Raw genomic sequence first — 12,364 nt, forward strand, 5'->3', positions numbered from 1 at the left:
GGAGCAGCTTCTATAAGAGGCTCCGACAGCTTCCATGCAGCACGGACCGCTACACAAAATCCTTCCTTCCACAGGCAATAACACTTTTTAACATGTCATCCACGGGTGCTAGATAAGACTTTTTGACACCACACTACTGCACTGTGAAATTGTGCAAGTGAAAAATGCACAATTGGTTTATTTACATTTAGCATACATTTCAGCATATTATTTAAGTAGTTGCACATTTTTGTTTTCCCATCCTGTACATATTCAAATATTTGTTCTTTTATTTTACTCATATTATCATTTCATGTATATTGTGTGTATGTATATTTTTCCTAGTATTTCATTTATATTCTGTGCTTTGTGACTGATTTTGCTGCTGTAACATCGTAATTTCCCATTTTTCTTGGGCTCAATAAACATCTATCTATCTATCTATTAGATAAGTAAGTAATTAGATACGAAGTTAGGTAACAATGGAAAACTGCCAATGGAGATTAACGGGACACCGGCTGACCGGAGACCGCGTTATAGGCTCCGCTGAGCGGACTCACCTTGGTCTCCTCCTGGGCCAGGAGCTGCTGGACCCTGAACTTCACTGTGTGATAGAAACCCAAACCTCCACCGAGCAGGACGGCACAGCCCAGCACTCTGCCTCCTACTCCTGTCTGCAGAGAGGACAACAGCTCGGAGCGGTACCCGTTGGTACGGTACGCCCTCCTGGACCCTCGTGAGCTCACATTCCCCACTAAGTAGGAGACGGTACCGGGCCGGCGGGCGGCTGGAGACGTCAATATACTCCTACCGACCTTACAAAGCGTTCTGGTGCAGGCGGCCGCCATGTTGCTTTTACATAAAAGTCCCAGAATGCAACGCGAAGGAGAAAATATACGGTTTTAGGTTGCCCTCAGTTGAGCCTGTCAGGCTGTGTGTCTTTTTAAATTTGACTACTATTCGCTATTTTTCTTTGGTTAATATTTTTTTTGCGTACTAAATTGTGTGATATTTTTTTTTTATTAGATTGTACTTGAATTATAATCGGAGTGACAATAAAATTGAATCTGAAATCATGATCTTGAATTTACAATGAACCTCTACCTCCGTTGTCATGGAGATGGCACAATGATGACAAAAAACTAGCATAGACAGTTAAAGAAAGAGTGGTGGAAAGTGGCTGTACAAGGACTAATTATAAGCAAGAATACTTTTACTGTAGTATTTCCATTTCCTGTTAATTTGTAATACATTTTAAAGGAAAACATTGTGCTTTTACTTTGGTGCATTTATTTGATACATTTAGTTACTAGTTACATTTCAGATTCCGAATATTATAACAAAACATTATCAACAAATAAAACATGTTATAATATTATAAATTAAGCTACTCAGCAGTGTATAAAGTTTAAAAAATTAGCTCCACCTTTACCAGCTGCAACAGTAAAGTGAGACGTTCATTAATCTGTCAATAAATATAATCCAAATCAGCCGTTTTAAAATAGTATAAAAAAAACGGAATAAAAAAACACATTTTATATTCTTCATTATTTATTTTAATTTTCTTTTTTTTCGAATTAAAATGATGTATTTTCATTATTTTTCTTTAACTTTTATGTAAAATATGTATTTTCTATGTATTTTATAACTAATGTATTATTATTTTCCTTTATTTCTTATTTAATTGAATACTTTTTGCCTAAATTGTTGTATTCATATGAAGAATGTAATATCTTGTTAGTTTTAATAACTAATTAAAAGTATGTACTTTTTCCATTTAAGTTTATGTATTTAGTTTTAACATCCTTAAAATATGTATTTCTTATTATTCATAATTACACAGTATGTATTTGGGTCATATCATAGATTGTATTTTAGTATTTATAGTGGTTATTAGATTAAAGTGTGCGTCTGTTTCTCCTCCAAGTCGTGTGGTGCGTTCAGGAGCGTCGTTCTTCTGAGATGCTCTTCTCTCTCCGACCGTGGCAGCTGCAGCAGCAGCAGGCAGCGTCTTGCTTTGGTAAAAGCGGAGATTGAGATTCCCCTCAGCAGCATCCATTTAAGCATCACTGTTACACTGGTCAGAACAGCCACATCTTCCCCGGGACCGACCACTCCTCACTGGGATGTCGTCGTCGAGCTACGGCGCGGATTTAGTCGTGAGAACTGATGATAGAGGAGACTTTTCCGTTGGTTTCTTTTGACTGGAAGGGAGCGGAGCGACGATGGATGAAGGCAGGAGGAGACAAATAAAATTCTGATAATCGCTGAGGTTTTAGCTGGCTAGCACGCTAACGTTAGCCAAACCTCAGATGGTCGTCGGTTGTTTTTTCCTCTCCCCTTTTACTGACCGATTGGGTGTTTTCCTCCGTGAATAAACACTCCTTAATTTTTTTTATACGGATGTCGAGACATGCTGGAGCCAATGAGGACATTTCTCTCAAGGATAAAAGCACCGTAGCTGTCTACTAGCCTCCCAGCGTTAGAGCTAGTTAGCTGAAATCCATTATTATTGTTTTTTTTCATTTCTCGTTAATTCCATCTATGTGAAGAACAAGATGCGGCCAGAGGAAGAGTGTGTCTAACGGGGAAGCTGAACTCGCATGTACACAGACTCCATGAAGGTCATGATACCGAGAGAATGATCATGCTGGAAAAACAGGTAAGAAATTGTCTGTGAGGTCACTGGGTTCATATTTAAAATGCACACCTGAGATCATCTGCATTTGGTATTTATGTCATTATTAGAGCTCATTTCACAGCCTGTATCTGATTAAACTGAGGATCTGTGCAGTAGCCTAATCCCTCAGGTGATCAATACATCTTAACATTTCCCATCATAACCTTCCTCCCGGCGCTCTCTCTCTCTCTCTCTCTCTCTCTCTCTCTCTCTCTCTCTCTCTCTCTCTCTCTGCCCTGCTTAAGTCAACCTCTCTCTCCCACTGCTATTTGTTTTTAGAAATGCACCTATGGAGTTTGGCATTGTAGTGCTTTTTATTTGTAGGAGTAGCACACATATAACAGTAATATAACTGCATTTTCTTATTGTCTTGTATCAATAAAAGGCTGCAACTGCCAATCATTTCAATTGTTTAGTTCAGTGGTTCCCAAGTGGGGTCTGGGGACCCCCTGGGGTTCCAGACATGGGTTTCATACACCTTCTGTAATAAAACATCTAAAAGCAAAGATCCTATCAGATGGGGTCCCCTGGGGAGAAATCTTATCAAATGGGGGTCAGTGGCCTGGTCAGTTTAGACATCCTTAACATTAAAACGTTTGGTAAACAACTGGTTTAGTCTATACAATTTCAGGAAACACTGAATAATGTCAATCACAAGTTCTCATAGCCCAAAGTGACATCTTCAGTTTCATTTTTTATAATTTTATTTTACATAATTTATAATATTATAATAATATATATTTTTTCTCACCAACAGTTCAAAACCCCAATATATTCCATTTACGATCATATAAAACAGAAAAGTGTCAAAGAAGCTGGAACAAATATGATTTGTTTTGGTCAGTCAATTTCCTATGCATCAGCACTAGTATTTGGCATTTGTGTAAAACAAACAATTTAATCCGGAGTTCAAATGTGGGCGTGACAGCAGCACTTTCCAAAAGATAGACCATAAAGGTCAGTTAAATTAGAAATTAATCTGCGCGAGAGAATTAGTGAAATATGAAACGATTAGAGGTAAAATTAGGGATAAGATTAGGGATAAGATTAGGGCTGCGTGTCGCAATTCTTTTATCATTATCTTTGTGCTTTTTACAATCAACCAATAGAAAATTATTTGTCTCAAATAAGTAAGAAAATGTTGGAAAATGTACATCCTCACATTTGTTGGTCAGTTCATTTTCTGTCAATTGATGACATTTTGTGGACTAAGGGATTTATTGACAATTGAAACATTGGTTAGTTACAACCCTAAAGTAAGTATAAGAACAATATAGGCATGCATTGTGGTATCAAATAATAATACAATAGCAAAGATAGGGTTAAGCATCGAGAAACCAATCCTACTTGGAATCGCTTTAAAAACTATGATTCCATTGGAACCGTTTCTTTAATGGAATCGTTTGCAGGATTTGGTTTCAAATCGGATCATCGGATCCAAATTTAATATGCATACGTTTTGGTTTCCATAGCAACCAGGCGCTTGTTGTGTTGCATCCATGGAGCACAGTAAGCGGTGCTCTAGTGTAGCTTTATTTTGCGTTGAAAAAGCCTTGTAAAACTGCAACCGCCCACTGAATCAAAACAAAACCTTCTTCTTATTTGGGAAAAAGGAATGTGACCCGTTTCAGCTCCACCTCTCAAAGAACCGGAGTCGATGAGAACCAGAATTGGAATACGAATCGTTAAAATCCGAACGATGGCCAACCCTAAGCAAAGGCCCAAATGAGCGTGAAATAGGGCTCAAACCATTAGTCGATTAAATGACAGAAAATTAATTGACATTTTAATTGACATACAGTGTGAGAAGTTGCAGCTTTGTCCATATCGTATCCTTAGGAACTGACTAGCTTTGGGGTTTTCAACTCGTGTTCAGACAAAAATAAGCAATTACTGTGAGAGATGGCACTTTGGGCTCTGGAAACAAGAGCTTTTGTTTTTATTTTCCAACATTTCCAACATTGAATTGGTTGATTAGGAAAAGTACCAAGGAATAAAAATGTGATGTCGGTGGCTCAGTGGGTAGAGCAGGGGCACATATACTTAGAGGTTTATACCTCGACGCAGAGGTCCAGGGTTTGAGTCCGACCTTTGCTGATTTCCTGCGTGTCTCCCCCCCTTTCTCACCTAGCTGTCCTGTCCATTAAAGGTGGAAAAACCCAAAACATCTGGTGTTGTTTTCTACAAAAAACTGGTGTCCTCTTGCATTCACACTCGTCAGACTCAGAGTAATTATATGCTGCAGACCGGAAGCTCTCGAGGAAATAATCCTCCACTCAATGGAGGTCATAACCTCCCCTGTCTAAGAACTGCGGGGGTTAAAGTGGAGGGCGGAGAGGTTACTTCCTCCTGTTTACTCCCAAAGCAGCATTAATGACCATTAACATAAGCTGACCATCAATAATACATCAGGGATGTGAGGAGGTACTTTAAGATTAAAGAAGATGTTTCTTGTGTTGAAGATTTGGGGATCATATTCAATGAATCCATTAGTCACTCAGCAGGAAGTGAATCAATTTCTCTTGATTGTTTAGTATTGATTTTATATTGATTTTATGGGGAGTTTGCTCCCCCACGGTCTCTAAAAGACATGCTGGGTTAAGTGAACTGGAAGATCTGGAGTCCCAGTTGGTGTGAACGTGTTTGTGTTGGTGTACTCTTCATCTCGCCCAGTGCATGCTGAGATATTCTCTGGGATTTTATTTGCCTAATATTGCCTAATTTCTCTAATATGTATCACAATATGGCAAGTATACTCATGGAAAATAATCCCACTGATGTTCAAAGCAGTGATCTGTGTTCCACTGCAAGGCCAAATTCTTCATGTGTCAAACAAAAACTTAAACTGTTAGTTTTTAAACTTGCCCAGAATCCTCCATTTGGATGACAGGCAACTTGCCGAACCATAACACGATAAGATGACATCATAACATAGTTTTATTACTATTGAGATTTGAGAAAATCACGATAAAATAGTATGATGTTGTGTGTGAGAACTACGTTTTTTCTTCTTCTTCGCTCTGTTGTTTTTATCATCTGGTAAGCATTCACATTTCATTTATCTTGTGAGGGGGTTTCTAACACTATGGTTACCAGATGTTATTTATGGGCGTGTTTTTAAAATCACAAGATGGCTGAAGTGATGATGATTTGTAAGTGTTTAATCGGCTAATCATGTCAGCTGGACTTATAGGCCGTTATTTTGTTGGGCATTTTAATTAATAATGACACATTGTATTTTATAAACTACACGTGTTGTGTGTGCAAAAACAAATCTTAATTTGTGAAGAAACCAGTAACTAAAGCTGTCAGATTAATGTAGTGGAGTAAAATGTAGAGTATTACTCCCTGAAACGTAGCGTTGTAAAAGCAGAAAGTGGAATGAAAAGAAAAGACTGTACAAAGAAGTACAAGTACCTCAAATTTGTACTTAGATACATGACTTGAGTAAATATACATAGTTACATTCCACCACTGGAAACTGTCAGTGTGGGCTGGAGCTCCATCCAGAGAAAGGTAGACTCATGATTTTTCAGCAGGATTACAGATGAACCTCTGGCCTGATGTCCATAAAACTGGGTGGAAAGATGTAGCATGGACCAAGGAAGAACCGCTCATATTTTGGAGCGGTTCCGAATCACGGGGCAGACACACACATTATTTTTCACTATGTTAACATTGCAAGTTAGGGTTGTGCTGCATTCATGTAGTGTAGGAATAATCGGAAATATGAGATCCCTATTAGAACGATCAACGCTGCATTTACATTGTGAGAGAGTGCGTGGCGTTGGTGGAGGTCTGTGCTCTCAGAGTCTCCTTTTAGTTATTATGTTTTTCTATGTTTGGTGGTAAACTTCACACACCTGCTAGATTGAAATACGAAATATTAAAGCTAAATAATTTCAATATTTGTTTCTTGGAGACCAACATTTGTCACGCTGGAAGGACAAGTAGACATGATGATTCAGTATCAAAGGTCACCACTGAGCTATCACTGTGAGATGTGAGGCTTCAGGATGTCAAGCTTCCCTCTGCCTAAACACACACACACACACAGGGACACACACACACACACACACACACACACACACGCACACACACACAAACACTCACACAAAGGATTTCTCTGTAAACAACCTTTTCTTATTCTTCTTTTCTCCCCCTCCACCCAAATCCTGTTTCCTCTCGCTGGTATTATAGATGTTTATCCCTTTTTGAAACATGTATTTGTCTTTTCTTTCCTCCTATACTGTAGGATTTGGAGATAAACCTCTGAGCTTTTCTCTTGCTTCCATTTTCTGCACAGCACTCCAGAAACCACTCTGTTCTTGAAGCTTGACTTCACTCCGAGCATATCTGACTTCTTTGTCTGATGGAATGTGACAGGAGTCAGACATTTTCTCAGCTTTTAGTCCCGAGGGCCTTTTTTTCTTCTTCTTTCTTTTCAGAAGCATTAGTTTTGTGTGCATGGAGGAACGGCCTGTCCTTGAAATATCTAGTCAAAAGCATATTTTGTACTGTGGAAGATTTTATGAACAGTGTTGCAAAATGCAGGAGCAGTATAATATTTGGACTTGTTGCTTAGTATTTTACCGTCAGACTGTTTTGCTTGGCTTATTCCCTTCATACTTAGCTGTTTGGTGTGTGTGTGTGTGTGTGTGTGTGTATGTGTGTGTGTAGACACTGTAATCAGTTGCAGGTGTGTTCATGCTGAGTCAAGTGAAAGTTTTCCATCCAGAGACTCTGCAGGCTAGAAACATAAAGTCTGGCTGCTGCACATTCTGACATATTATATCTATTTCTTTCAGTTTTTGAAGTGAAATGATATAAATAAATAAATATAAATAAATGAATCACATCTATATTTCAGAATACAGGTTCAAATCTAAAATCTGGTCTAAACCATTGGATTCTATGTGGTTTTCCCTGAATACACTTTGAGTAAAACATGGATTAAAGCAGCATGCCTTTAGATCATATTATGATATATCAGCCATCTTATCAGTATCAGGCAGTAACGGCTTTACAAAAACATTGGGACTGATATCAACATTATTCCATATATATTTAGCACAAATATAGCAGCACAATCTTGAAAATCTTTCATTCAGTTCATTGAGCTTTTTTTTAAACGTAAAGGGAGCACATTTCCGCATTTCCTAATTTACAAAAACCTTTCGTTTTTTGTGACTATATGCCAGCGTGTGGCTGGAAATATTTCAAGGTTCATCCTCCTGCTAACAACAAAAAAGTTACACCAAAGTAAATGCTACATCTTTTCATTTTTTCTTATTTGTATTTCTTTTTACATTTGAGTGGCCAGAGTTTTTTTCAGCTCTTTCCCTCAAACAAATATGCAGCTCAACATTAGCTTTATGCTTACGATCAAACCTAAATGTAGTAATACCTTTGTCACCATTTTGATTCTATACCTCCTTTTTAAAGGCGTAACAGCCTGATAAAATAATGATCATCTGAGACAACGAAGCTTATTGGAGCTGAAACAATTAATCGATTTGACTGTGGAAGGAAAAGTCATCTTCAGCTTTTTGATAGTTAATGAGTAAATGGTTTCAGCCTCTTAAATGGGAGTATTTGCTGGTTGTCTTAGATTTCCATGATATTAAACTGAATAAAATAAGATGTGAACTTTGAGTTTGGAAAACCTTTTTCTGACATGTGATGGAACAAATGATGAGTAGAGACAATACTCAGTGGGTTGATATGATTATTTTTGTTTTTAATCTATTATAACATTATACCTTTTGAACTTGGAGACATGGAGGCAGGTTCCTCCAGTAAAGCAGCTTTACAATTGACCAATAGCATCCAGCTGTGGCGACAAAAACACAAGACGGGGGGGGGGGTTGACAGTAGCCCAGTCCATAGGGAGTAGGGTTGGGAACCGGCGGGTAGCTGTTAGTACGGATTAAAGTACGTAGTGTGGACTCGTAGCTGGAGAAATGCCATTTCTCTAACTGCCCCCCCCCCCCCACACACACCCTCACCACCACCACTCAGGGCGCCTGTCCAACACTCGCAGCCCCCAGCACCTCTCTGTGTGTGTGTGTGTGTGTGTGTGGGTTTCAGGTCTGTGTATAGTGTGTTCTAACAAACAGTGTAAGTTGTAATGCACCCAGGGATCAATAAAAAGTTAAAAATTAAGATCAAATCTGAGCTGAGCCGACACAGAGCTGCACGGTTCAACAGATGGATTCTTGCATGGGCTGCATCCAGATTATTGTGTTAAACGGATACATCCCGTTACAATGAGTCACCTGTTGCATGTTGTAACACCCCTCATGGACACCTAAACTGAAACACCTCATCATCTTGTTGAAGCAGCATTGAAGCAGACCAGATCACATTGAGAGCAGTGACGACGGCTTGCAGTTCGCACTCCCGTGCTGCCGATGACGACCTGAACTCTCGTGTACCTGCACCCCCCGGCCTGTCTTTGTCCACAGGAGGCGAAGCTGCAGGGTACAGTCTGGCTTCCTGTCCTGGCTGGGTATCTGTAGAGGAGGAAGGGAGGAGGAGGAGTGAAGGGGGAGGGGGATGGGGTTGGTCCTGTATAGCCCTATGAAGAGCCAGCTTTGCCTTCCTGTTTCCATGACAACGGCTCTCCTACAGTATTCAGCCGTGGGACGCCCTCTGCATCTGAAAGCAGTTCCCAGTGGTGTTTTCTGGCCCTTTTGCTCTTTTCTCTTCAGCTGCACTCTCTTCTTCTTTTTCTTCTTCTTCTACTTTTTATTTCCCCGTGCTTTTTTGAAAGTAACAGCACTTCATCTTCACTAGCTGCTGTACTTTTAAATGTACGACGTCAAACAGCGTTTGCATGTGAATCGGGGTTGAATTCCACCTCTGTTCTCCGTTTAAATTCCCCAAGACTACAAGCCTGGACCGGACTGGAGCCGGCAAACACTTAACCTCTTTAGTCCTGTAAAAATGCAAATATTAGCAGCCAAGTGAAAGAAAGAGGCGCTTTAAAATGAGGAATGTTCGTGCACGATGCTCTTTGCTCATTTTGCAGGACCATTGTGTTTTATTTGGCAATATATTTCCCCAAAGACACAGCTAATAGTTACACAGCGTGGATGTTTGAATTGAGCTCAGTGTAGTGCAGTGTAGTCACTGTAGTTAGTGCACGATGGTGAAACACTGATTTTACAGCTCTAAGGCTTTTTTTTCAGGTCAAACCAAACTTCCTTCCTTTCTTTCATTGTTTTAGCCATTTGGGTTAAAAGCTCTGTGACCTACATAAGACAAGGTTGACTAGAAGTATTTCTGAGAGGTTGTTAGGGCCTTCAGGTTCAAGTCCAGTTGGAGGTAAAGGTGTTTCTGAAGGACTCCTGCTGCTGCGGAGAACCCTACACCTACATACAAATGCAGGCTGAGATGCCTTTAGTTGTGAAGATAAGTGTTCTGCAAAGGTTTAGTTTTTCTTCAAATGCTGCCAGAAGCTTCAATTCTGTGTGTTGTGGTTAGTTTCCACACAGCAGGAGTTGGATTGTAGTGTGTTGACTGATGTGAAAAGATAGCTAGCTCATGAAATGGAATAAATCCACTTCGCAAATTAAGCTTGAGGCTTCTTTTGATTAATCAATTAATGTTATGTCATAAAGTAGTGAAAACTGCGTGTTCTTCAAATGTCTTCTTTTGTCTACAGTCCAAAACATATTCAGTTTTCTATCATTTATGACAAAGAAAAGCATCAGATCCTCACATTTGAGATGCCGCAGCAGTCAAATGTTAAGTAAAAAGTTAGTCTCGCATTGCCAGACCTTCCTCCACAGAGCTGCGGAAGAGTGTCTGGCTAGTCCACACAGCATTCTGGGGTGGGAGAAAAACGTGCTCTGGTTTATTGGCATTTCCCTAAACCAATCACAGTCTTCTTGGGCGGCATCAAGCGCCAGACAAAGCCACGGCGCCACAGTTGTTTTTTGGTGGAACGTGTGAACGCCCAAAGGTTGTTTTTGTTGTGCAACAGAAAACTCAGATTGGACAGGTACTGTAGTCCCGGAAATGAAACATGGTTTAGATAGATTTGTAAATAATTTTTGGGATTATCAAAATAGTTGTACATTAATTTTCTGCGGATCAAGTGATTAATTGAAACCATAGCCATATAACATATTTACTGGCTTATTAATAAATGCTATTGGACCCTAAACATTTCTCATCTGCTGTCAGCTGTCAGAGGTAGGACATCTGACAGAACATTATAGACCATCAGATGTTCACACTTCCACTTACAGACTCCTGCACATTTAAAGTGATAATCTGTAACATTTTCACATTCATCGGTGATTCCTCTTTAACATCTACTGCTCTAAACACCTGATGATTCAGCAGTTCAAAACCTCAGTCAATCATACTAAAATATGGTTATTTTGATCCAACGTTACACACAGCAAGCCCACGACTTACTGTATCTAAAAAACTGTCACAAAGTTATTGTTGTACAGAACAATGTGCATATGACGTGTGAAAAAAGCAAATGATACACATATTATTAACATAATGGTTATTGTAATCAGTTAAATAGCGACATGTAAGTGTAGATGTCTAAATATTTAATAACCCTACAAAAGAAAGGCAGGAGTCACAACCGCTGGACGGGTTTTTAACGTCTCAACAGATTCACAAAAGAAAAAAATCTTCAAATCAGGGCTAGTAACCTGCCAGAAGGTCTGGATCCACATTTACCAGAAGCATTAATGCAAACTGGTTCATACATCAGCCTTAGAAGCAGTCCCCCTGCTTCATCTTTAATGGGCTCACACAGACATTCTGCCACTACATGAGCAACAACATAGCCGGGCTTTCTCTCTTGATTAAATCTCTGCAGCATAATGAAGCAGACGAAAGTCAAGGCGGCGACTCAGAACCCCTATGTTTACCTGCTGCATTTAATTAGAATTATTAATGAGAATTTTTGGTTGTTGTCTTGTAGTCGAATTCTTTTGCATGGCAAGTCTTCAGCCTGTAACACACCAACACGTTGCGGTCGTGGTATTACAGCTGTGTGTTGCTGCTGAGCTGTTGGGCAATACCTCCAGAAGACGGAAAGACAAGAGAGCAGCTGGTGACAAGACGTGCCCTGGTGAGGGAAGGAGGCTGGAGGAGGAGGAAAGACGAGAAGAGGAAGGGGGGGGGGGGAGGAAAACGAGGGGAGTGCTGGGTTTGTTAGTGGCTGGGAAAAAGAGGCAAAGGAGGGAGGTGGAGGTGGAGGGGTTCCTCTTTTTTTTTTTTTTCTCTGAGACGGATTCCTCACAGTCTTCGGTGAGAGGCAGACCAAGCTAGCAGCCAGCTTGGGGAGTTCCTTCTTGATTTTTCTTTTCTTGTTTTCTTTTTTTCAATCATTTTTTCTTGCTGTGTGTTTGCTGCGAGCGCTCGTGTGGCAGGCTAGCGCTGCGTTCGGTGTGCAGCATGGATGCCAAGTCCCTGTTCAGCCTGCACAGAGCCCTCGCTCAGCCCGTTAGGATGTGCATGTTCGATTTCCCCGTCAACATCCTGGACGACCTGGTGAGCTCCGACAACACACCGCAGAGAGCTGGCTGCGTGTGTGTGTGTGTCTGTAAGCGTACTTAAAATTGTAATTGCATGTGTGTGTTTGTGTGTAGGTGTGCGTATGCCCAATTCTGTCGTGTTTCTCTGCACATACGAGTGGCCTACTGTATGCTGCAGAGTGCATTTTAAGTA

At 40.2% G+C, this 12,364-nt stretch overlaps 3 protein-coding genes across 4 annotated transcripts in view; 2 read left to right on the forward strand and 1 right to left on the reverse strand.

Moving 5' to 3' along the window:
- ptgesl (prostaglandin E synthase 2-like) overlaps positions 1-864 on the reverse strand; it is a 4,594-nt gene extending 3,730 nt beyond the window's left edge. The window contains exon 1 of the mRNA XM_034872908.1: positions 540-864. Within this exon, the coding sequence (XP_034728799.1) occupies positions 540-827 (288 nt within the window). The 5' untranslated portion in view covers positions 828-864. The remainder of the gene's footprint in view (positions 1-539) is intronic.
- The window catches only part of gle1 (GLE1 RNA export mediator), a 17,650-nt gene extending 11,986 nt beyond the window's left edge, over positions 1-5,664 (forward strand). The window contains exon 16 of the transcript XR_004656796.1: positions 5,654-5,664. The gene's annotated coding sequence lies outside the window, so the exon portion shown is untranslated. The remainder of the gene's footprint in view (positions 1-5,653) is intronic.
- LOC117945404 (ral guanine nucleotide dissociation stimulator-like) overlaps positions 1,970-12,364 on the forward strand; it is a 59,433-nt gene continuing 49,038 nt past the window's right edge. Inside the window, exon 1 of one of the 2 annotated variants that reach the window (XM_034872882.1) lies at positions 1,970-2,641. In XM_034872882.1, coding sequence (XP_034728773.1) covers positions 2,621-2,641 — 21 coding nt within the window. In that variant the 5' untranslated portion in view covers positions 1,970-2,620. Of the gene's footprint in view, positions 2,642-11,923; positions 12,188-12,364 lie in introns of those variants that run through there. The other variant, XM_034872881.1, reaches the window with a different exon arrangement.

Source organism: Etheostoma cragini, chromosome 5, assembly GCF_013103735.1.
Source record: "Etheostoma cragini isolate CJK2018 chromosome 5, CSU_Ecrag_1.0, whole genome shotgun sequence".
NCBI lineage: Eukaryota > Metazoa > Chordata > Actinopteri > Perciformes > Percidae > Etheostoma > Etheostoma cragini.